Source organism: Entelurus aequoreus, linkage group LG26, assembly GCF_033978785.1.
Source record: "Entelurus aequoreus isolate RoL-2023_Sb linkage group LG26, RoL_Eaeq_v1.1, whole genome shotgun sequence".
In the NCBI taxonomy this organism is placed as follows: Eukaryota; Metazoa; Chordata; class Actinopteri; order Syngnathiformes; family Syngnathidae; genus Entelurus; species Entelurus aequoreus.
In genome coordinates, this window is record NC_084756.1 from 2,394,071 (window position 1) to 2,416,570 (window position 22,500).

The 22,500-nt window shown below is 37.7% G+C and overlaps 1 protein-coding gene across 2 annotated transcripts in view; it reads right to left on the reverse strand.

Annotated features, from left to right (window-relative positions):
* LOC133643069 (membrane-associated guanylate kinase, WW and PDZ domain-containing protein 3-like) overlaps positions 1-22,500 on the reverse strand; it is a 411,685-nt gene that overhangs the window by 42,362 nt on the left and 346,823 nt on the right. For both annotated transcript variants that reach the window (XM_062037479.1, XM_062037480.1), the window contains exons 10-11: positions 15,225-15,872; positions 2,698-2,729 (exon numbers count right to left, since the gene is read on the reverse strand). In XM_062037479.1, the coding sequence (XP_061893463.1) occupies positions 2,698-2,729; positions 15,225-15,872 (680 nt within the window). The remainder of the gene's footprint in view (positions 1-2,697; positions 2,730-15,224; positions 15,873-22,500) is intronic.

Consider the following 22,500-nt stretch of genomic DNA (forward strand, 5'->3'; position numbering starts at 1 on the left):
AAACGGGAATAGCAGATCCATTCTATGTGTCATACTTGATCATTTTGCGATATTGCCATATTTTTGCTGAAAGGATTTAGTAGAGAAAATCGACGATAAAGTTCGCAACTTTTGCTCGCTGATAAAAAAAGCATTGCCTGTACCGGAAGTAGCGTGACGTCACAGGAGCTAGTATTCCTCACAATTCCCCGTTGTTTACAATGGAGCGAGAGAGATTCGGACCGAGAAAGTGACGATTACCCCATTAATTTGAGCGAGGATGAAAGATTCGTAGATGAGGAACGTTACAGTGAAGGACTTGAGAGGCAGTGATGGACGTATCTTTTTTCGCTCTGACCGTAACTTAGGTACAAGCTGGCTCATTGGATTCCACACTCTCTCCTTTTTCTATTGTAGATCACAGATTTGTATTTTAAACCACCTCAGATACTATATCCTCTTGAAAATGAGAGTTGAGAACGCGAAATGGACATTCACAGTGACTGAACATGTAAATACACGATTAATAATATTCAGCTTTGCGAAGCTACAAAAATAGAAGCTAACCTAGCAACGTAGTCAACGTGATAGCATAGCAGTCTCAAATGCAGATAGAAACTAAATTAAAAAAAACCCTGACTGGATGGATAGACAGAAGATCAATAATACTATTAAACCATGAACATGTAAATACACGATTAATAATATTCAGCTTTGCGAAGCTAAAAAAAAGAGAGCTAACCTAGCAACGTAGCCAACGTGATAGCATCAGTCTCAAATGCAGATAGAAACTAAATTAAAAAAAACCCTGACTGGATGGATGGACAGAAGATCAAAAATACTATTAAACCATGAACATGTAAATACACTATTAATAATATTCAGCTTTGCGAAGCTAAAAAAAATAGAAGCTAACCTAGCAACGTAGCCAACGTGATAGCATCAGTCTCAAATGCAGATAGAAACTAAATAAAAAAAAACCCTGACTGGATGGATAGACAGAAGATCAAAAATACTATTAAACCATGAACATGTAAATACACGATTAATAATATTCAGCTTTTCGAAGCTAAAAAAATAGAAGCTAACCTAGCTACGTAGCCAACGTGATAGCATAGCAGTCTCAAATGCAGATAGAAACTAAATAAAAAAAAACCCTGACTGGATGGATAGACAGAAGATCAAAAATACTATTAAACCATGAACATGTAAATACACGATTAATAATATTCAGCTTGGCGAAGCTAAAAAAAACAGAAGCTAACTTAGATGCGGCGGCGGGCTTACTCACTGTAGTGCGTCTGCTATCCTGCTCAAAACACAACACAACCTCCTGGTGTTGGTGTTGCTGTAGTCCGCCGCTCCACCGATCGCACCTACAACTTTCTTATTTGCAGTCTCCATTGTCCATTAAACAAATTGCAAAAGATTCACCAACGGAGATGTCCAGAATACTGTGGAATTTTGTCGAAGAAAACAGAGGTATTTGAATTGGGTCCAAACACTTCCCTTGCCCTCGTGACGTCACGCGCATACGTCATCATACCGCGACGTTTTCAAGCGGAAGTTTCCTGGGAAGTTTAAAATTGCACTTTATAAGTTAACCCGGCCGTATTGGCATGTGTTGCAATGTTAAGATTTCATCATTAATATATAAACTATCAGACTGCGTGGTCGGTAGTAGTGGGTTTCAGTAGGCCTTTAAATAATATATTTATATAATGGATATATAACTTACAATTAAAATAATTAGATTTTAAGAGTTTTGAAAGTTTGATTCTACCTTGTTTACTTCCGTGACGACGTCCTTAAAGTCTTTTAATAAATCAGAACTATCAAGCAGCTGAAACGCGTCAAACATGGACAAGTGTGGAGAGTGTTTTGCATTTTTCCCTATCATGCTTTGTAATTGATTGAAATGGGGGTGATTTTGAAATTTTTAAGGTGCATAGACATTTTTTTTTACAATATACACAAAGTTCAGTGAGCAGGTTGTGTTATGTGTGACCATGTCTGTTTAATTTAGTTTTTGTTGCGCCATGACTAGGGAAGGTTGTTTGCACTGGGTCATATAGGTAAATGCTGTAAATAGCTCTATTCACATCATAATTAAAGGTCATTGGCCTGAACTACTCGCATTGTCCGTTTGACAATGGCAGTTTTCAATGCAATTTCCCTGCGGGCAAGATTTCTTAGTTAACTGATGACGTTTCTCAGGCCAAATTAAAAACGTGGGTGGGCCAAATTAGGGGACTTTTTCCTTATAACAAATACCTATAAGGCTGCTAATAACAAAAATATGCAGTCAAGCTCTCTTTAAAAGAAAAAAAGGTAACTTTTCCACTTCACCTCCAATTGTCACGAGGACTATAAACTCTGGGATGTGATTTTCCTGAAGATGCGCCTTCTTCAGGCATCTTAATCCCAAAGTGTGGTTTTCACAACAGCCACATGCAAAAAGGGTCTCATCCATGCTTGATTAGTGCGACGGTCACCGGACAATGGCTGCTAAGACCCCCAAAAGAGAGGGGAGAGGGGAGGCTAGCAATTAAGAATTTCTCCGCCGCAAACAAAAGGAATCATAATCAACACTCATATTTCCATCATTTAATTTGGTGCCACGGAGGCTTAGCGGCTAAACGGCGGGACAATGGGCTCGCAAATGAAACCACAAAGCGGCACGGAGGAAAAAGATGTATTTAAATTTTTTGTACTCACAGGCTTGAGACTCTTCACAGGAGATGTTTGACCTACGGAGAGAAACAAAACAAGAGTCTGTAAACAACTGCAATGCAGAGCACCGTCCACCAGAGGGCGCTGCAGCTCAACATGAGAGAGAGAGAGAGAGAGGCACGTGATCAAACATTAAATGTGTAACTCACACTAGGTCATACAGTTAAACAACCGTATTATTATTATTTTATTTCAATTGTTACATCGGACATATAACATCAGTAAAATTTGAAGAAAAAAACGGCAAAAAAAATCGTTATGTAATGACAAAAAAGTGAAAACGTTCTAACATTTATTGATCAATAAAATACTTTGCAAGCTATAATACAAAGCTGACACAATATCTTTTTTTAAAAAACGAAAACATATGAATATGCCCTCGCATACTTTGACTTGGTGGAAAAAGTTTGGACACCCCTGAACTAAACTATCAAAAGTATCGATATCATGAATCGATATAAGAACATAAAGATCTGATATCGGCGGTATTGATGTTTCAGTTTGATTCGCACATCACTACATGAGGTGCGGATGTTGGGCATTGGGGACGGCAAAATCCCAGGATGTTCCACAATTCCTGGTTTTCTAACCCTATTCCCACTCTTTTTTCTAGCGACTACTTCCACATTTTTCAACGCATTTCAACCGTTCCACCGTCAAAACATTCTTTATCACGACAAAAAACAAAGTTGTTTTTTGAACTGGAAAAATTCCCGTATTTCCCGAAATTCCATAATACCATTTCTCATTTCAACATGTTACTACTTCCAACATTTCTCGACCGACTTGAAAAATTCCAACATCAACCATTCAGACCGATCAAGTTGTTTTTCCCGAAATTCCCAAATGTTGGGGAAATTCCCATTGAAATCAATGGGACATTCTTCAAAGTAAATGGTAAATGGGTTGTACTTGTATAGCGCTTTTCTACCTTTTTTAAGGAATTCAAAGCACTTTGACACTATTTCCACATTCACCCATTCACACACACACACATTCACACACTGATGGCGAAGTTCCATAATTCCCACATTTTTCATCCAATTCAAACTGTTCCAACTTCAAAATATTCAGCCTGTTTATTAGAATTGTGTGCTCTACTTCAACAATTCTAAGACAATTCCAGGATTTCAGTTCAACTTCAGCATTGGAGCATTCACACGCAACTCTTTCAGGAATTGCCTCATCTAGTTGATAATCGTATTTATCCCACCATATGAAATCCGACTTCTCTATTTATTTATTAATGTTGGGGACGGTGTGGCCCAGTTGGAAGAGTGGCCGTGCCAGCAAACTGAAGATTCCTGGTTCAATCCCCACCTTCTACCAACCTAGTCACGTCCGTTGTGTCCTTGAGCAAGACACTTCACCCTTGCTCCTGATGTACGTGGTTAGGGACTTGCATGGCATCTACCGCCATCAGTGTGTGAATGTGTGTGTGAATGGGTGAATGTGGAAATACTGTCAAAGCGCTTTGAGTACCTTGAACGTAGAAAAGCGCTATACAATTATAACCCATTTACCATTTACTACTATCCAGGTGGAACCAACAATTTGGTATTTTTGATAGGGATGTAGGTAGTCTTAGACCAGGGGTGTCAAACTCATTTTAGCTCAGGGGCCACATGGAGCGGGCCGGACTGGTAAAATCATGGCATGATAACTTAAAAATAAAGATAACTCCAGATTGTTTTTTTGTTTAATATATTAGACCAATCACATTCTGAAAATGTTTTAATCATAATGATTGTTTTTACACTTACATGTTGCAGTTAATTGTATTCTATCTTCATTAGTTGTTATTTATACTTTCTGAATAACTGATGTGATATTGTTCATTAGTCAAATAGGTGGAATTGAGTCTGGCAGCGTTTTAAATTGCTCCCATCGGTGTTGATTTGTAATCTGTCAGAAGATGAAATTAATGTAATTTACTCGTTTTCCTCTGCTGATGTACTAACATCGTGTGGTTTATTCTGTACGTATGTAGCATCGTCTACAACAAAACTTGTGAATTTGGACTCATTTCATTTATCACACGCCAAGTAAGAAGGGGATAGATATTATTTCAGAATATTTATGTGCGCCCAGAAAATGTGTCCCCAGTCATAATTACAACACAAAATGTACATATTATCAATTTGTATACTATCACTCATAAGGAGTGTCCAAACACACAAGTGTTGCCTCCATAGACATCTTATAAGTAGACGCAGCATCGACCGCTACTGCCTACTGGTGCTGACAAGATGCGGGGCCGCCATCTTGGAGTGGTGATCCGCTCCACTCAGTGCAATTCATTTGGCAGGAGCAATGAACTGTCAGCGCATTTCATTCATTTTACCTCACTGAATACCACTGATTTTCATGCACTTTTTTGTCATACGTGGAGCTATGATAAAGGACACATGTTTTATTATTTATAGTTTGCTTAACAGTAATAGAATATTCTTATATGCTATAAGTGACCAGACGTCCGAGATCAAAACTGGGAATATAATCCCAGAGAAGGGGGAAAAAAACGGTCAGCTATTTTTAAATTGAAGAAACAATATGATTAGGTTATAAATACATGCGTATATCCTACATAAACAATGTATGAATACATTAAATATCTATATATCTTAGGGACCTATAGACTGTAGAGAGTTTATTCTGTCTTGACACTTTGTATTGATATTTTGTATTACATTCTTCCCTTAAATGATAATGTTGACAGTGATTGTTTTATATGTATTTTTTATGTATGTCGCTTTGGATAAAAGCGTCTGCCAAATACTTAAACATAAACATATATAAACACCTGAAAGTCTTTATATCAGCTAAAAGCACCAATCTGTTTCACTGGATTCAGAATAAAACCAAATTCTGTTTTACCCAACAATGTTAGTATTTGAATATTCTTACTTGAAGCTAGACTAAATTTAGATTTGTATAATACTGTATAGCCATTGTCCATCTGATTGTTTAGTTAGCTAACATATATTACCCCCGCCGCCCCCCCACCCTACACAATCTGGACTGTGGTCCTAACCTTTACCCCTGTTGGCTTTTACAATCTTTATCTTCATCATTTATTTCAACTTTATTTTATTAAAGTATGACATTTTTAAATTTAATTAGTTTCACTGACAAGCAATTCTATTATGGTCATACTCTTGTTTGCTAGCGGCTACGATTTCAGTACTATTGAATATATTCGCTCCTTCTCAACTCTGTGGTAATATTCTTTTCACAAAATACAACCAATAGTACGTTAATGTTAAATCTTATTTGTGAAAAGTAATCCCCCGATTCCTATTTTCAACAGTCCGCTTATTTGAGCAGGAAAACGCTGAACACCATCTTTGTTTTCTACCTGTCAACTGTCAGTTTAGGCTGCTCGCCGGCTCCTCATCACCACTTCAAGATGGCGGCCAAATTGCTCGCGTCACAGCAGCCATTGCTGCGTCTACTTATAAAATGTCTATGGTTAGAACGTCATTGCAAACACGGCAATATGTTGCGTCCACTGCAGTTCGCTACTTTATTCATACTTTTTGTCAAGTGATTTTTTTTAAGCAGGGTTGCATGAGGTACCTAGACTTAACGTTACGTTAGTCAATGTATCACACACAGTAACGTAACGTTAGATGGCGGTCAGCAGCACCGCATATTTTAGCCACCTACAAAAAGACAAACATAGTCAAATAAAGGTCAGTTAAAATGTATACTATATTAAGAATAGGGATGTCCGATAATGGCTTTTTGCCGATATCCGATATTCCGATATTATCCAACTCTTTAATTACCGATACCGATATCAACCGAAACCGATATCAACCGATACCGATATATACAGTCGTGGAATTAACACATTATTATGCCTAGTTTGGACAACCAGGTATGGTGAAGATAAGGTCCTTTTTTAAAAAAATAATAAAATAAAATAAGATAAATAAATTAAAAACATTTTCTTGAATAAAAAATAAAGTATAACAATATAAAAACAGTTACATAGAAACTAGTAATTAATGAAAATGAGTAAAATTAACTGTTAAAGGTTAGTACTATTAGTGGACCAGCAGCACGCACAATCATGTGTGCTTACGGACTGTATCCCTTGCAGACTATATTGATATATATTGATATATAATGTAGGAACCAAAATATTAATAGTAGAAAGAAACAACCCTTTTGTGTGAATGAGAGTAAATGGGGGAGGGAGGTTTTTTGGGTTGGTGCACTAATTGTAAGTGTATCTTGTGTTTTTTATGTTGATTTAATAAAAAACAAAACAAAAAAACAATACCTATAATAAAAAAAACGATACTGATAATTTCCGATATTACATTTTAAAGCATTTATCGGCCGATAATATCGGCAGACCGATATTATCGGACATCTCTAATTAAGAATATGTGTACATATTGCATAGGGCCCTGACATTTAAAAAGTACAACTCTGTTCATTGTTATGTTCATGTATTTGTTATGTTTTTCATGTGTACGCACACATCAACACACGTACAGTATGAGATGAGATCAATGAGATAAGGTAAGAACAGGATATAATCTGCTGTGGAACTAGTTACAATGCAATATGACATGGAATTACAATGTTAACACTTTTGTGCAAATAAGTACAGTTGCACTTGTTTTTTCAAATGTGTTTATTCTGTAAAGGAATGAGTTAAATGTTTAAAAGGACTGGTTAATAGTTCTATTATGAAGTGCACTGTCAGCACTAATTTTTTTCCTGCAATTTCAAATGCACTTGTTTTAATAAATAAATACAGCGTTTTAAAAGCATACACAATCTGTGTAAATATATTAGTCTGTGGTTAAAAAGACTTGAAAGGACTCGAAACTCAAAATGCAGGACTTGGGACTTGACTTGAGACTTTCCAGTCTTGACTTTGGACTTGACTCAGGACTTGCCTGTCTTGACTCGGGACTTGAGGGCAAAGACTTGAGACCAATGACTTGGTCCCACCTCTGGCAGTTTCTTTCATTCAAAAATTCCAGCTAATTTTTATACTTAGCAAAGGAAAACCTGTTTGCGGGCCTGCTTCGGCCCGCGGACCGTACCTTTGCCACCCCTGTCTTGGACAATCTCGATTTGATTCCAGCAATCTTATTATCCAACTATATTAATTTTATATCAACATTTATCCCATTTTTTTTTGTATCTTTAAATGGCATAAAAAAATCAGCACAATGTCCCACTTACCCCCATATTTCCTCCATATGCCTTTTAATGTCGATCCCTTCTGGCTAAAACTGAAAGTAAAGCTAGCCGCTAAGCTATTAGCATCATTGACATCTTATAAGTCGACGCAGCATTGGCTGCTGTGACGCGATAAATTGGGCCGCCATCTTGAAGTGGTGATGAGGAGCCGGCGAGCAGCCTAAACTGACAGTTGACAGGTAGAAAACAAAGATGCTAAACTGACAGTTGACAGGTAGAAAACAAAGATGCTAAACTGACAGTTGACAGGTAGAAAACAAAGATGCTAAACTGACAGTTGACAGGTAGAAAACAAATATGGTGTTCGGCGTTTTCCTGCTCAACTGTTGAAAATAGGACTGTTGAAAATAAGATTACTTTTCACAAGTAAGATTTAACATTAACGTACTATTGGTTGTATTTTGTGAAAAGAATATTACCACAGAGTTGAGAAGGAGCAAAGATCTTCAATAGTACTGAAATCTTAGCCGCTAGCAAACAAGAGTATGACCATAATAAAATTGCTTGTCAATGAAATTAATTATATTTGAAAATGTCATACTTGTCATTCTCTGCAAAGCTATGGTGGCATCATGCCTTCAGTGTGCATATTGTATATAGTTCTCTGCAAACCTATGAAATGTTCTATTTTGTCTTCATTATTTTGTCAGAATGCAACAGAATGCTTCATTTGTATGAGAAAATCACAAATAAATCTTCTGGGGGAGGATGACGCCCCCACAGGGGTTTGGTTTACAAACTTTCAGCCCCACCTAAAACAAAATCCACCAACCGCCACTGATTATGATGCATTCTCATTTTAGGCAAAGTATAAGACAATACTTTCTTAACAGTATAATTGTAACCAGGAATAAGTCTTCAAGTAACAATATTCAAATACTAACATTGTTGGGTAAAACAGAATTTGGTTTTATTCTGAATCCAGTGAAACAGATTGGTGGTTTTAGCTGATATAAAGACTTTCAGGTGTTTATATATGTTTATGTTTAAGTATTTGGCAGACACTTTTATCCAAAGCGACATACATACAAAATACATATAAAACAATCACTGTAAACATGATCATTTAAGGGAAGAATGTAATACAAAATATTAATACAAAGTGTCAAGACAGAATAAACTCTCTGCTGCTGCAGCAACAGAGATACAGTCTATATGTCCCTAAGATTTATAGATATCTAATGTATTCATACATTGTTTATGTAAATGATACGCATGTATATATAACCTAATCATATTGTTTCTTCAATTTAAAAATAGCTGATCATTGTTTTCCCCTTCTCTGGGATTATATTCCCAGTTTTGATCTCGGACGTCTGGTCACTATAGCATATAAAGAATATTCTATTACTGTTAAGCAAACTATGAATAATAAAACACGTGTCTTTTATCATACCAAAAAAAACGCGTGAAAATCAGTGGTATTCAGTGAGGTAAGATGAATCAAAATGCGCTGAAAGTTCATTGCTCCTGCCAAATGAATTGCACTGAGTGGAGCGGATCACTACTCCAAGATGGCGGCCCCGCGTTTCGTCAGCGCCAGTAGGCAGTAGCGGTCGAAGCTATAAGATGTCTATGAGTGACAGTATACAAATTGATGATATGTGCATTTCGTTTTGTACTTATGACTGTAGGGGATAGCGGGGGGATGGGGGGGGGGGGGGGTGTATATTGTAGCGTTCTGAAAGAGTTAGAGCTGCAAGGGGTTCTGGGTATTTGTTCTGTTGTGTTTATGTTGTGTTACGATGCGGATGTTCTCCCGAAATGTGTTTGTCATTCTTGTTTGGTGTGAGTTCACAGTGTGGCGCATATTTGTAACAGTGTTAAAGTTGTTTATACCTCCACCCTCAGTGTGACCTGTATGGCTGTTGACCAAGTATGCCTTGCAGTCACTTGTGTGTGTGAAAAGCCGTAGATATTATGTGAGTGGGCCGGCACGCTAAGGCAGTGCCTTTAAGGTTTATTGGCGCTCTGTACTTCTCCCTACGTCCGTGTACCACTCCGTACAGCGGCGTTTTAAAAAGTCATACATTTTACTTTTTGAAACAGATACTGATAATTGTGAAACAGATATCGATAATTTCCGATATTACATTTTAAAGCATTTATCGGCCGATAATATCGGCAGTCCGATATTGACTTGACTTGACTTTATTTATTCATGCTTGCAGTGGAGCCAGTGCCCCACTGAAAAAACAGCTGAACTTTACAACGAATATCAAACAAACAAAGATAAAAAAGAAGAAAATAACAGACAGTATTTTATATTTAAAAAAAATAATAATAAAAAAAACATTTTCAGGGCAACAGCAGCATGGAAACTATTAGCATTCTGGTATATGACTGTATTACTTATTTAATTAGATAGTGTCATTATACAGTTTAATTGCAGTATGCAGGGTAGAGTTTTTAAGTCTCTTTGTCTTGGCTTTGGGCTCGGGTTCAGCCAGCTTATGTTGGTTCCTCAATGTCCTGGCAGTGCGGCTCCCTACTTATTATCAAACTATATTAATTTTATATAAACATTTATGCCATTTTTTTTGTAACTTATCTTTAAATGGCATACAAAAAATCAGCACAACGTCCCACTTACCCGCATATTTCCCCCATATGCCTTTTAATGCCGATCCCCTCTGGCTAAAACTGTAGGTAAAGCTAGTCGCTAAGCTATTAGCATGCCAGGAGCAGCCAAGCTAACAGCTAAGCTAGTTTGAACCAACACCAAGAAATAAGTGCTTAGTAAAGTTATAGAAGTGTAGATGGCATCAGGTTACGGCAGTAAGTAAACAGTTGTGAACAGGAAATTAAAACTTACGTTAATAAGAGTAGCGAGAGGATCATTTGTGTCAACATTGTTGCAGTCAGCACACGGCAGGTAAGCATACTTGCCAACCTTGAGACCTCCGAATACGGGAGATTGGGGGGTGGGGGTTGTTGAGGTGGGCGGGGCCGGGGTTAAGGGGGAGGAGTATATTTATAGCTAGAATTCACTGAAATTCAAGTTTTTCATATATATATATATATATATATATATATATATATATATATATATATATATATATATATATATATATATATATATATATATATATATACGTATACATACATACATACATACATACATATATATATATATATATATATATATATATATATATATATATATATATATATATATATATATATATATATATATATATATATATATATATATATATATAAAATAAATACTTGACTTTCAGTGAATTCTAGCTATATATATATATATATATATATTTATTTTATTATATATATATATATATTTTTTTTTTTATATATATATATATATATATATAAATAAAATAAATACTTGAATTTCAGTGTTCATTTAATTACACATATACACACACATAACACTCCTCTACTCATTGTTGTATTTGAAAGTGCAATGCTTTGCAGCCAGTAGCACAGCCTTTGAAGGAGCATAGGTATGGGCAGCATCTGTGAAATATAATTTGCGGGAAAGGAGTGAGTTTAGGGTTGAATTGTCCATCCTCTTTCTATTCTCTGTCACTATTTTTCTAACCATGCTCAACACCCTCTCTGATGACTTGCAAGCGTACTTCTTCTTCTTACTCGTCGTCGCCATGACTGTTTCTTCTTCGTTCTTCTGCTTCGTCTCCTTCTTGTTGTGTGCGCAGTCGTGCACTCTCCAAAAAGCCGTAGATGTTATAACGTGACTGGGCCGGCACGCTGTTTATATGGAGGAAAAAGCGGACGTGACCAAAAGCTGTCCTAACTCAGGTCCGCATGGACCTGGACGGGGCGTGCCTTGTTGTCCGCTGGAAATCGGGAGAAATTCGGGAGAATGGTGGATTTTCGGGAGGGTTGGCAAGTATGCAGGTCAGAGGAGGGAGGATGGCCCCATCCTATCAGTATATAATCGATACTAGAGTGACTAAATCGATCCACTAGAGGGCGCTGCAGCCAAACAGGCGAGCGAGAGCGAGAGAGAGAGGCTCTGTGAGCAGACGAGGAGGTCGTGGTTTGAAAACAGGACGCGGTTCAAGCGGGGCCGCTAACAAGATGGCCGCACGCATTAGCGCGGATGTTATTATTCAGTGACCGATAATTTGCTCTGCCTCTGCTTGTACGCCTCCGGCCTCCATCTCCAGCACTCAGATGGTTTCCCTGCAGATTGTCTTGCACAGCACGACCCCCCCCCCCCCCACCCCCACCCCCCTTGCATTAACTCCATTAACAAACAGCTCTCTGGGGCCCCCGGGGGCCTGCAGGGCCGGACAAACACTTTGGCGTGATGAGGGGTTAATTGAGCCTGACTGGGGTCTGGGTGGTGTGGAGGCATCATGCAGTGCATCATGGGTGTCCGTGAGAGGAGACCGCCGTGCATCTTCTGCTCACGATCAAAGCCAATCCGGGGGTTCATCCACTCTCGCGCAGAGAATCCCTCCGGCTCTTGGATGCCAGCGACTCACCCCCCCCCCCGCAGCCCATCCCCCTCGCTTATGTAATTCCCGCGCTCCGAGTTGTAGCGGCGCATTACGCCCTGATGGAGTAGTCGCAAAGGTAGTTAGCGTGAATGGAAGCATGGTGGGACGGGGGAGGCGATGTAGTGTAAGGGTGAATCTCAGATGAGCCCCGTGGGACGTGGTCTTCCCGGGCTACTCGTTAGAAAAACGCCCTTTTACGCTTTTCTACAATCATAACAAGTCAGGTGATTATTAGGATCTTTTTTTTTTTTCCTGCAACGTCCTCTCTGGGCAATGAACATTGAGGAATAATAACCTTCCTATTGAGAACCACCAGCCAGGGACTCGATTTTGCATGAAAAGGTCCCATTTGTCACGGTTTACCTGACACATGAAACGTGACGATCTTGGGGGCTGGGGTGCACTATCCACTTTAGTCACCAGATGGCAGTAGAGTGTTTTGTGGCAATTCCAACTTGGACCACAGCGTCAGTTGCTATGTTGAGTGGTGCTTTCCATCGTTTTCAGCAGGCTGCAATGCAAAACGATAACCCTCACGCCCCTCCTTTTTTTCTTTTTTTTTTCTTCCAATTTATTTTATTTTTATTTATTTTATTTATTTTATTATTATTATTATTTTGCAATTTTTACTTTTTATTCGACCCCTTTTACGTTATTGCTTTTGCACTATCTTGTTTAGCCCATTCATTGTTTATGTTCTTTTATTGTTTTTTTTGCTCTATGCTTTTTAACCTGTAAAGCACTTTGGTCCAATTCAAAAATTGTTTTGCAATGCAGTCTGCTGAAAATGATGGAAATGATGGACAGTGCCACTCTACATAGCAACTTGGGGGACGTGTTCTTCCCGGGCAACTTGTTAGAAAAACGCCCTTTTACGCTTTTCTCCGATCATAACAAGTCAGGTGACTATTAGGATCTTTTTTTTCCTGCAACGTCCTCTCTGGGCGCCCAATGAACATTGAGGAATAATAACCTTCCTCAGGTGAGAGCGTGCGAGACTATTAATGAAAAACACCAGCCAGGGACTCGATTTTACATGAAAAGGTCCCATTTGTCACGGTTTACCTGACACATGAAACGTGACGATTGTGGGGGGTGGGGTGCACTATCCACTTTAGTCACCAGATGGCAGTAGAGTGTTTTGTGGCAATTCCAACTTGGACCACAGCGTCAGTTGCTATGTTTAGTGGCGCTTTCCATCGTTTTCAGCAGGCTGCAATGCAAAACGATTAACCCTCACGCCCCTCTTTTTTTTTTCTTTTTTTTTTTTTTTCAATTTGTCGCACTTTTATTATTATTATTATTTTGCAATTCTTACTTTTTATTCGAAAAAAAATCGGTATGTAATGAGAAAAAGCTGAAACGTTGTAATTATTATTTATCAATAATATACTTTTTTAGCTATAATACAAAGATGACACAATATCTGGGTTTTTATTTCAATAAAAAATATCAAGATGGCCTCGCAAACTTTGGCCCCTGCTCTTTCACTGTCCCTCGTCTCTGCTGTCCTGTTGCCTCTCGAAACAATGGAAATGATCAACTGCCCTCCCAACAAAATTGACAAGATCTCAGGTTTGGGGGGAATCTGCCTTTCTTGACGGAACCGTTGTTGCTGGACACACGGCGGACTTTCACTCTAGACTGGGCCCCTCCCCCAATAGGAGCCCAGTCTGAAATCGACTTAAATTGTTTTTTTTTTTTTAACCATTTTCTGACCTTTTACGAGGCGACATAAGCGGTGACCCATCAGCGTTCCTGTTCTGTTACCCTATACAATGTCTAATCTTGAACGGGTTTGTGCCATACTTGCCAACACTCCCGATTTTCCCGGGAGACTCCCGAATTCCAGGGCCCCTCCCGAAAATCTCCCGGTGAAACCATTCTCCCGAATTTCTCCCGATTTCCACCCTGACAACAATATTGGGGGCATGCCTTAAAGGAACTGCCTTTAGCGTCCTCTCTCACCTGAAACCTTCACCCCTTAACAGCCGCATGCTGTCCAGGCGTCCGCTTTTCCTCCATATAAACAGCGTGCCGGCCCAGTCACATAATAATGTAGCGTTGGGCGGGTTTAACAATGATCTTTACTCGAAGATGTCAAGAAATGCTGACATGTTGTATGATCTTTCGACTGGTTTAATGATCACGCTAATTTCAAGCACACACACACAAGTGAATGCAAGGCATACTTGGTCAACAGCCATACAGGTCACACTGAGGGTGGCGGTATAAACAACTTTAACACTGTTACAAATATGCGCCACACTGTGAACCCACACCAAACAAGAATGACAAACACACTTCGGGAGAACATCTGCACCGTAACACAACATAAACACAACAGAACAAATACCCATAATCCCTTGCAGCACTAACTCTTCCGGGACGCTACAATAACATCTACGGCTTTTGGAGCTCAGAGCACAACTGCACACACAACAAGAAGGAGATGAAGCAGAAGAACAAAGAAGAGACATGGCGACGACGAGTAAGAAGAAGAAATACGCTTGCAAGTTCTAAAATGATTGGAAAAAATAATTTCATTTCATCCAGGACAGCTCGAAGGGGAAGGGGTATGCTGCCTGCACCTCAACCCCGCCTCCGCAACCACGCCCCCTGCAACCCATCTCCCGAATTCGGAGGTCTCAAGGTTGGCAAGTATGGTTTGTGCTAAAAATGAAATTCCGTAGTACTTGTGCAACGACAATAAAGATCCATCTGAAGATGGGACCCGGCCCTATGGTTAAGAAACACTGTGTAGACTGGGAATGGGAATGAATGAGATCTTACCTCCACGCAGCACCAGCACGTTGACCTCGCTCCCCACGGGGAAGTCTTTGAGAATGTCCACCACCTGGGCGTGGCTCAGCGTCTGCACGTTCTGCCTGTTGATCTCCTTGATGACGTCTCCCTTCTGGAGGCCGCGGCACCACTGGGCGTCCAGGATCATCTTCACCTTCTGGCCCAGCGGACAGTCGGCGATGGCGAAGCCGAAGCCTCCCGGGCCCTTGCTCAGCGGCACGCTCACCAGCTCGGGCTGCAGCATCCCGACGGCCGATTCCCCCAGCTCGCCCTGCCGCCCGTTGGACAAGGTGGCGACCACCGGCCGGCCGCTGGAGTCCGTGGTGACGTAGTGGAGCTCCTGCGAGGAGCCGTGGAGGACGTCGCCTTTGACGAGCAGCGGCTGTCCGTTGATGAGCGGCACGGCGGTCACCACCTCGCCTCCGTGCAAAGCCGGCTGGGGCTGGTTGGACGGCGGCAGAGGGGGAAGCGGCAAAGGGTCGTCGCTGTCCAAGTCCACGTCCGGGGGAAGCGGGTAGCCGCGGCAGAGGACCATGTCCACGTACTGGTTGATGGGGATGGACTGGAACATCTGCACCACCTCCGGGTGAGTCTTTCCGAGAACGCAAAGCCCGTTAATCTCCACAATCACATCACCTAAAAAAGGATAGAAGAAAAACTGATATCAGGCAGAGTTTGATCAAGGTTCTTCCGTTGTCAGGATTCTTCCATTCAAAGATTCCATGACCCTGCCAGCTGCCTTCATCTCGCCTCAGCACACTCCTCTTCACGCATGAGCCATTGCAAGGCCATATTGTTGAGTCAAAACTATGACTTCTGACCTTAGCTCTGTTCAAAATCGGTAGTTTATTTGAACATTAATCACTGGAAAACCAAGGAGAAGGAACATTCCAGCAATGTTACTCAAAATGTGTTCACACATTTCCTACTTTCGAATAGGGCTGCATGGATTCAATTAGAAAAAAACTTTTTGGTTCCAATTCTGTTGCTTGGATTACCCTATTTTCCGGACTATAGAGCGCACATGTATATAAGACACAGTCACTAAATTTTAGAAAAAAATAATATTTTTTCCATATATAAGCTGAACCGGACTAAAAGCCGCAGAAATATTCATTTACATACCTTAAACGCCTTCCGAAACCCACTACTACCGACCACGCAGTCTGATAGTTTATATATCAATGATGAAATCTTAACATTGCAATACATGCCAATACGGCCGGGTTAGCTTACTAAAGTGCAATTTTAAATTTTGCGCCGAAATATCCTGCTGAAAACGTTTCAGTATGATGACGCCTGCGCATGACGTCACGGATTGTAGAGGACATTTTGGGACAGCATGGTGGCCAGCTATTAAGTCGTCTGTTCTCATCGCAAAATTCCACGGTATTCTGGACATCTGTGTTGGTGAATTTGTTCAATGAACAATGGAGACAGCAAAGAAGAAAGCTGTAGGTGGGAAGCGGTGTATTGTGGCCGGCTGCAGCAACACAAACACAGCCGGTTTCATTGTTTACATTCCCGAAAGATGACAGTCAAGCTTTACTATGGAACAGAGAGGTCAAGCGAACACGGTTGGATTGGATCACACACACAAAGTACAGTGTATTATGCAGCGATCATTTCGAAAGATCGTGTTTCGAAGAGGGTCGCTTGCGAAGGGCAGAGATGGGCATCGCCACCACCCGTCGACTGGTGCTGAAGAAAGGTGCGGGGCCAACTATTTTCAACAGACCACAACAGTGTCACTGTCAGTGCTCCCAGTGCCAGTGCTTCGACAAGTTCCGACCACCCACCCCCTCCACAAGTGGACAGACCGTGCACATGATGTCTGCATTTGCCAAAAGGGAAAGGAAGAGGGTAAGGATCTTGATTTCCAGTTTCCATAGTCATACTCACAGACATAGTCATAGACTACTCCATGAACAATGAAATAAATTAACAATAAAATAGTCTACATATAATTATTGCTTCAGGTTCTAGTCAAGTTCTTCTGCAGTATAAAGTATCATACATTTACTGACATTACTGTCAAAAGTGTCAATAGATTACAATAGACAATAATATAAAGTATTGTACATTTGTACATTTACAGACAATAGATCAGATCATGCCAGTACGACTACGGCATCAGTGGCGGATGCGAATGCGGCTCTTTTTTCTTCCCTATCTGAATCGCTCCCACTGCCCTCTAGTCCTTCACTCTCACTTTCCTCATCCACAAATCTTTCATCCTCGCTCAAATTAATGGGGAAATCGTCGCTTTCTCGGTCCGAATCGCTCACGCTGCTGGTGGCATGATTGTAAACAATGTGCAGATGTGAGGAGCTCCACAACCGGTGATGTCACGGCCATATCGTCTGCTACTTCCGGTACAGGCAAGGCTTTTTTATCAGCGACCAAAAGTTGCAAACTTTATCGTCGATGTTCTCTACTAAATCCTTTCAGCAAAAATATGGCAATATCGCAAAATGATCAAGTATGACACATAGAATGGACCTGCTATCCCGTTTAAATAAGAAAATCGCATTTCAGTAGGCCTTTAATTGTTTCCAAATGGAGTCTGTAACACGGCAGTAAAAGGATGATCAAACAAAACAGAAGCCATCCTCATAGACCCACTTCAAAAACGAGTGACGCCTTTGTTTCTAACTTTAATCTAGGGTCCTTGAACTCACTACTGTTATATTTTTATCTTTCTTCTGTCACCTCTTCCTTGTTTCAAAATGTTGTGCAAATACTTAAAGGTGAGGTTTGATGACTTTATGGCGTCTGTGTTGGGTGAAATGTGCAAATTTAGCTTGCTGCTATCCAGTAGTGATGTACGATACCACTGTTTTTCTTTCCGATCCGATACCAAGTCAAATTCAGGCTGTTATCGTGATACCGATATTTTGTGTACATATACCTAATGTGTCTGCTAAAACGCTAAAAGATTCTTATTTTCTAATATATTTCTACAGTAAGAAAGGGATTCTTATTCCTGCGTGGGCCTCTGACCTCAGCTCTGTTCTAAATCGGTAGTTTATTTGAACAATAATCACTGGAAGACCAAGGAATAAGGAACATTCTAGCAATGTTACTCAAAACATGTTAACACATTTCCTACTTTGGACTAGGGCTGCAATGATTAATCTATTGATTTGATTAGAAAAAAGCTTGATTCGAAATCTGTTGCTTGGATTACCGTATTTTCCAGCCACAGCCACTAAATTTTAGAAAAAATTATATTTTTCTATACATAAGCCGCACCGGACTATAAGCCGCAGATGTTGTGAAATGAGTTATTTACACAGAAAATTCATTAACATACCTTATTGTTTCCAAACGGTGTCTGTAACACGGCAGTAAACGGCTGATCAAACAAAACAGAAGCCATCATCATGGACCCACTTTAAAAACGAGTGACACTTTTGTTTCTAACATTAATCTAGGGTCCTTGAACTCACCACGCGGTTTATACATACATACATACATATATGTATATATATATGTATGTATATATACATGTGTGTATATATGTACATAAATATGTACATATATATATATATATATACATATATATATATATATATATATATATATATATACATATATATATATAATATACATATATATATATATATATATATATATATATACATGTGTGTATATATGTACATATATATATATATATATATATATATATTTATACATACATGTATGTAGGTATATATTTATGTACATATACATATATATATATATATGTATGTATGTATATACATATATATATGTAGGTATGTATATATATATATATATATATATATATATATATATATATATATATATATATATATATATATATATATATATATATATATATATATATATATATATGTCTTTATTAGATTATCCAAAAATAGTGCTCGATACCGTGGTAGAGCGTAATATGTATGTGTGGGAAAAAATCACAAGACTATTTCATCTCTACAGGCCTGTTTCATGAGGGATTTCCTCAATCCTCAGGAGATCTCCTGAGGATTGAGGAAATCCCTCATGAAACAGGCCTGTAGAGATTAAATAGTCTTGTGATTTTTTCCCACACATACATATATATATATATATATATATATATATATATATATATATATATATATATATATATATATATATATATATATATATATATATATATATATATATATATATATATATATATATATATGTGTGTATATATATATATGTGTGTATATATATATATATGTATATATATGTGTATATATATATATATATAATGTACATACATATAAATATGTACATACCGTACATATATACACACACATGTATATATACAAACATATATACATATATGTATATATACATATGTGTACAGCTCCACTAATGGACATTGGAGTGTTACTTTCAAAGGCAAAATTAAAGTATTGCTAGAAACATAATTTTATATGGGACTTTATTGTAGTATATGTATAGTACATGTTCCAAAAAAAAAAGCATGAAACCCCACCAGAATTAGAGATATTACAAGTCAAAGTGATGAAGCTTAGTGTTACGCTCATGACTTGGTGTAACTAAACATTACCCTATAACAGCGTTTCTCAAAGTGTGGGGCGCGCCCCACTGGTGGGGAATAGAGACATGACAGGTGGGGCGCGAGGAACGGGAGGAAATTTAACTTTAATTTTTTTTTATTTTTTTTTTATTATATTCTTAGATTTTTTTTTTTTTACTATGCTTTCATTTTCTATACACACTGTAAATCACTTTGTGATTCTGTCTGTGAAATCCGCTATATAAATACATGTAAATTACTTATTTTTCCTGTAGGCTTTACATTTCTAGGTAGGAGCGAAAGTTTGACAGACAGCAACAGTAACTAATGGGGGCGGGGCTAAGCGGAAGCTTTGTGAATGGCGAGTCACTGTGCGAGGATTTGCTGTTTTGCAAATACATAAAAAATAGAGCCACTGCTGATGAGCTGTTCAAGATAATGGACAGTTTCCTCAAAGAACACGACCTTAAATGGGAAAACTGTGGGCTTTTGCTCTGATGACGCGCATGGCAAAGTCAAGAAACGGGCTGCATGCGCTAATAAAGAGGGTTGTGCCAAATGCGCATTGGACACACTGTGTGTCATTCACCGGGAAGCACTCGCGTCAAGGCAGGCTCAGCCCCGAACTCAATGAGGTTTTAAAAGTGGCAGTGTCAAGCCTGCAACCCCCATTTGAAAAGCTGTGCAGTGCAAAACAGGCTCATTGCAGCCACTAATGCTGGAGTACTGTAAAACTCATGTTCACTTCCCCTGTCTTGCCAAATGCGTAACTCCTCCTTTTTTTTTTTGCAAAGTGGCACTTTTATTTGATTTATTAATGAACTTGATGCAAGTTATTTGATTTATTATTGAACTTGATGCAAGTTATTTGATTTATTATTGAACTTGATGCAAGTTATAACACTTTTATTTGATTTATTATTAAACTTGATGCAAGTTATAACACTTATTTATTTATTATTGAACTTGATGCAAGTTATAACACTTTTTTTAAATTTATTATTGAACTTGATGCAAGTTATAACACTTTTGTTTTATTTATGATTGAACTTGATGCAAGTTATTTTATTTATTATTGAACTTGATGCAAGTTATAACACTTTTATTTGATTTATTATTGAACTTGATGCAAGTTATAACACTTTTTTTTGATTTATTATTGAACTTGATGCAAGTTACAACACTTTTTTGATTTATTATTGAACTCGATGCAAGTTATAACACTTTTGTTTTATTTATTATTGAACTTGATGCAAGTTATTTTATTTGATATTAAACTTGATGCAAGTTATACCACAGCTGCACAGTTATTTTATTTATTATTGAACTTGATGTTAATTTATGTTATTGAGTTTGAATGTATACAACTTGATGTTACTTGATGTTCAATAAATTTGAAAATGTTAAGCTTGGCATTAGCGTTCTGTTGGGGCGATGGGGGCAGGTGGGGCTTGAAAACTCCCCCTTGTCCAAAGTGGGGGATGACAAAAAAAGTTTGAGAACCACTGCCCTATAAGATGAAGGCAATTGCATTTTATTGATATTTGAAATGTATTCAATGTTTATAAATTAATATTTAAATATACTAAATGTAAAAAAGGGAATAAATATTCAAAATTAGATCATTAAATGAAATCTAGTTTGGTTATGCCATCATGAGCGCAACACAAGGTTGTAAAAGTTTCAACTACAATTCTAAATAAGATGTCAAAAGCAAACTGAAATAAAATACACACAGCTTAAAGATTGATCAATACCTATTTAAATTTAGTAATACATAAATATGATGATTTATCAAAATATAAAAGAAATATACCTGAACAGAACGCTCATGATGGTTACACCAAAAAGTAACGCTATGAATAGCCTTTTTCCAAGTTTTAGGGGCATTTTTATGCTATTTCCAAGCATCTCCTTTTTATTATCGTTGATTTGAATGATAACTAATGTTTATTATATATGCATGCCCAAGTAAACAAAAAAAGTCATTTTTTTATTGTTACATTTTGAAGTACATTTGTGCAGGTGGGTGTGAATGTACCCATTACCAGAGCTGTACACATACACATATACATACATATACATACATATACATACATATATATATATATATATATATATATATATATATATATATATATATATATATATATATATATATATATATATATATATACATATACATATACATATAAACACATATACATATATATACATATTCATATATACACATATATATATGTATTCATATATACATATATATACATAATTACAAATACACATACAAATACACTTACAAATACATATATATATATATATATATATATATATATATATATATATATATATATATATATATATATATATATATATATATATATATATATATATACATATATATATATATATATATATATATATATATATATATATATATATATATATGTATATATATATATATATATATATATATATATATATATATATACATATTCATATATACATATATAAATATTAATAAAAAAATACAATCATGTGTGCTTACGGACTGTATCCCTGCAGACTGTATTGATCTATATTGATATATAATGTAGGAACCAGAAATATTAATAACAGAAAGAAACAACCCTTTTGTGCGAATGTGAATGAGTGTAAATGGGGGAGGGAGTTTGTTTTGGGTTGTTTCACTAATTGTAAGTGTATCTTGTGTTT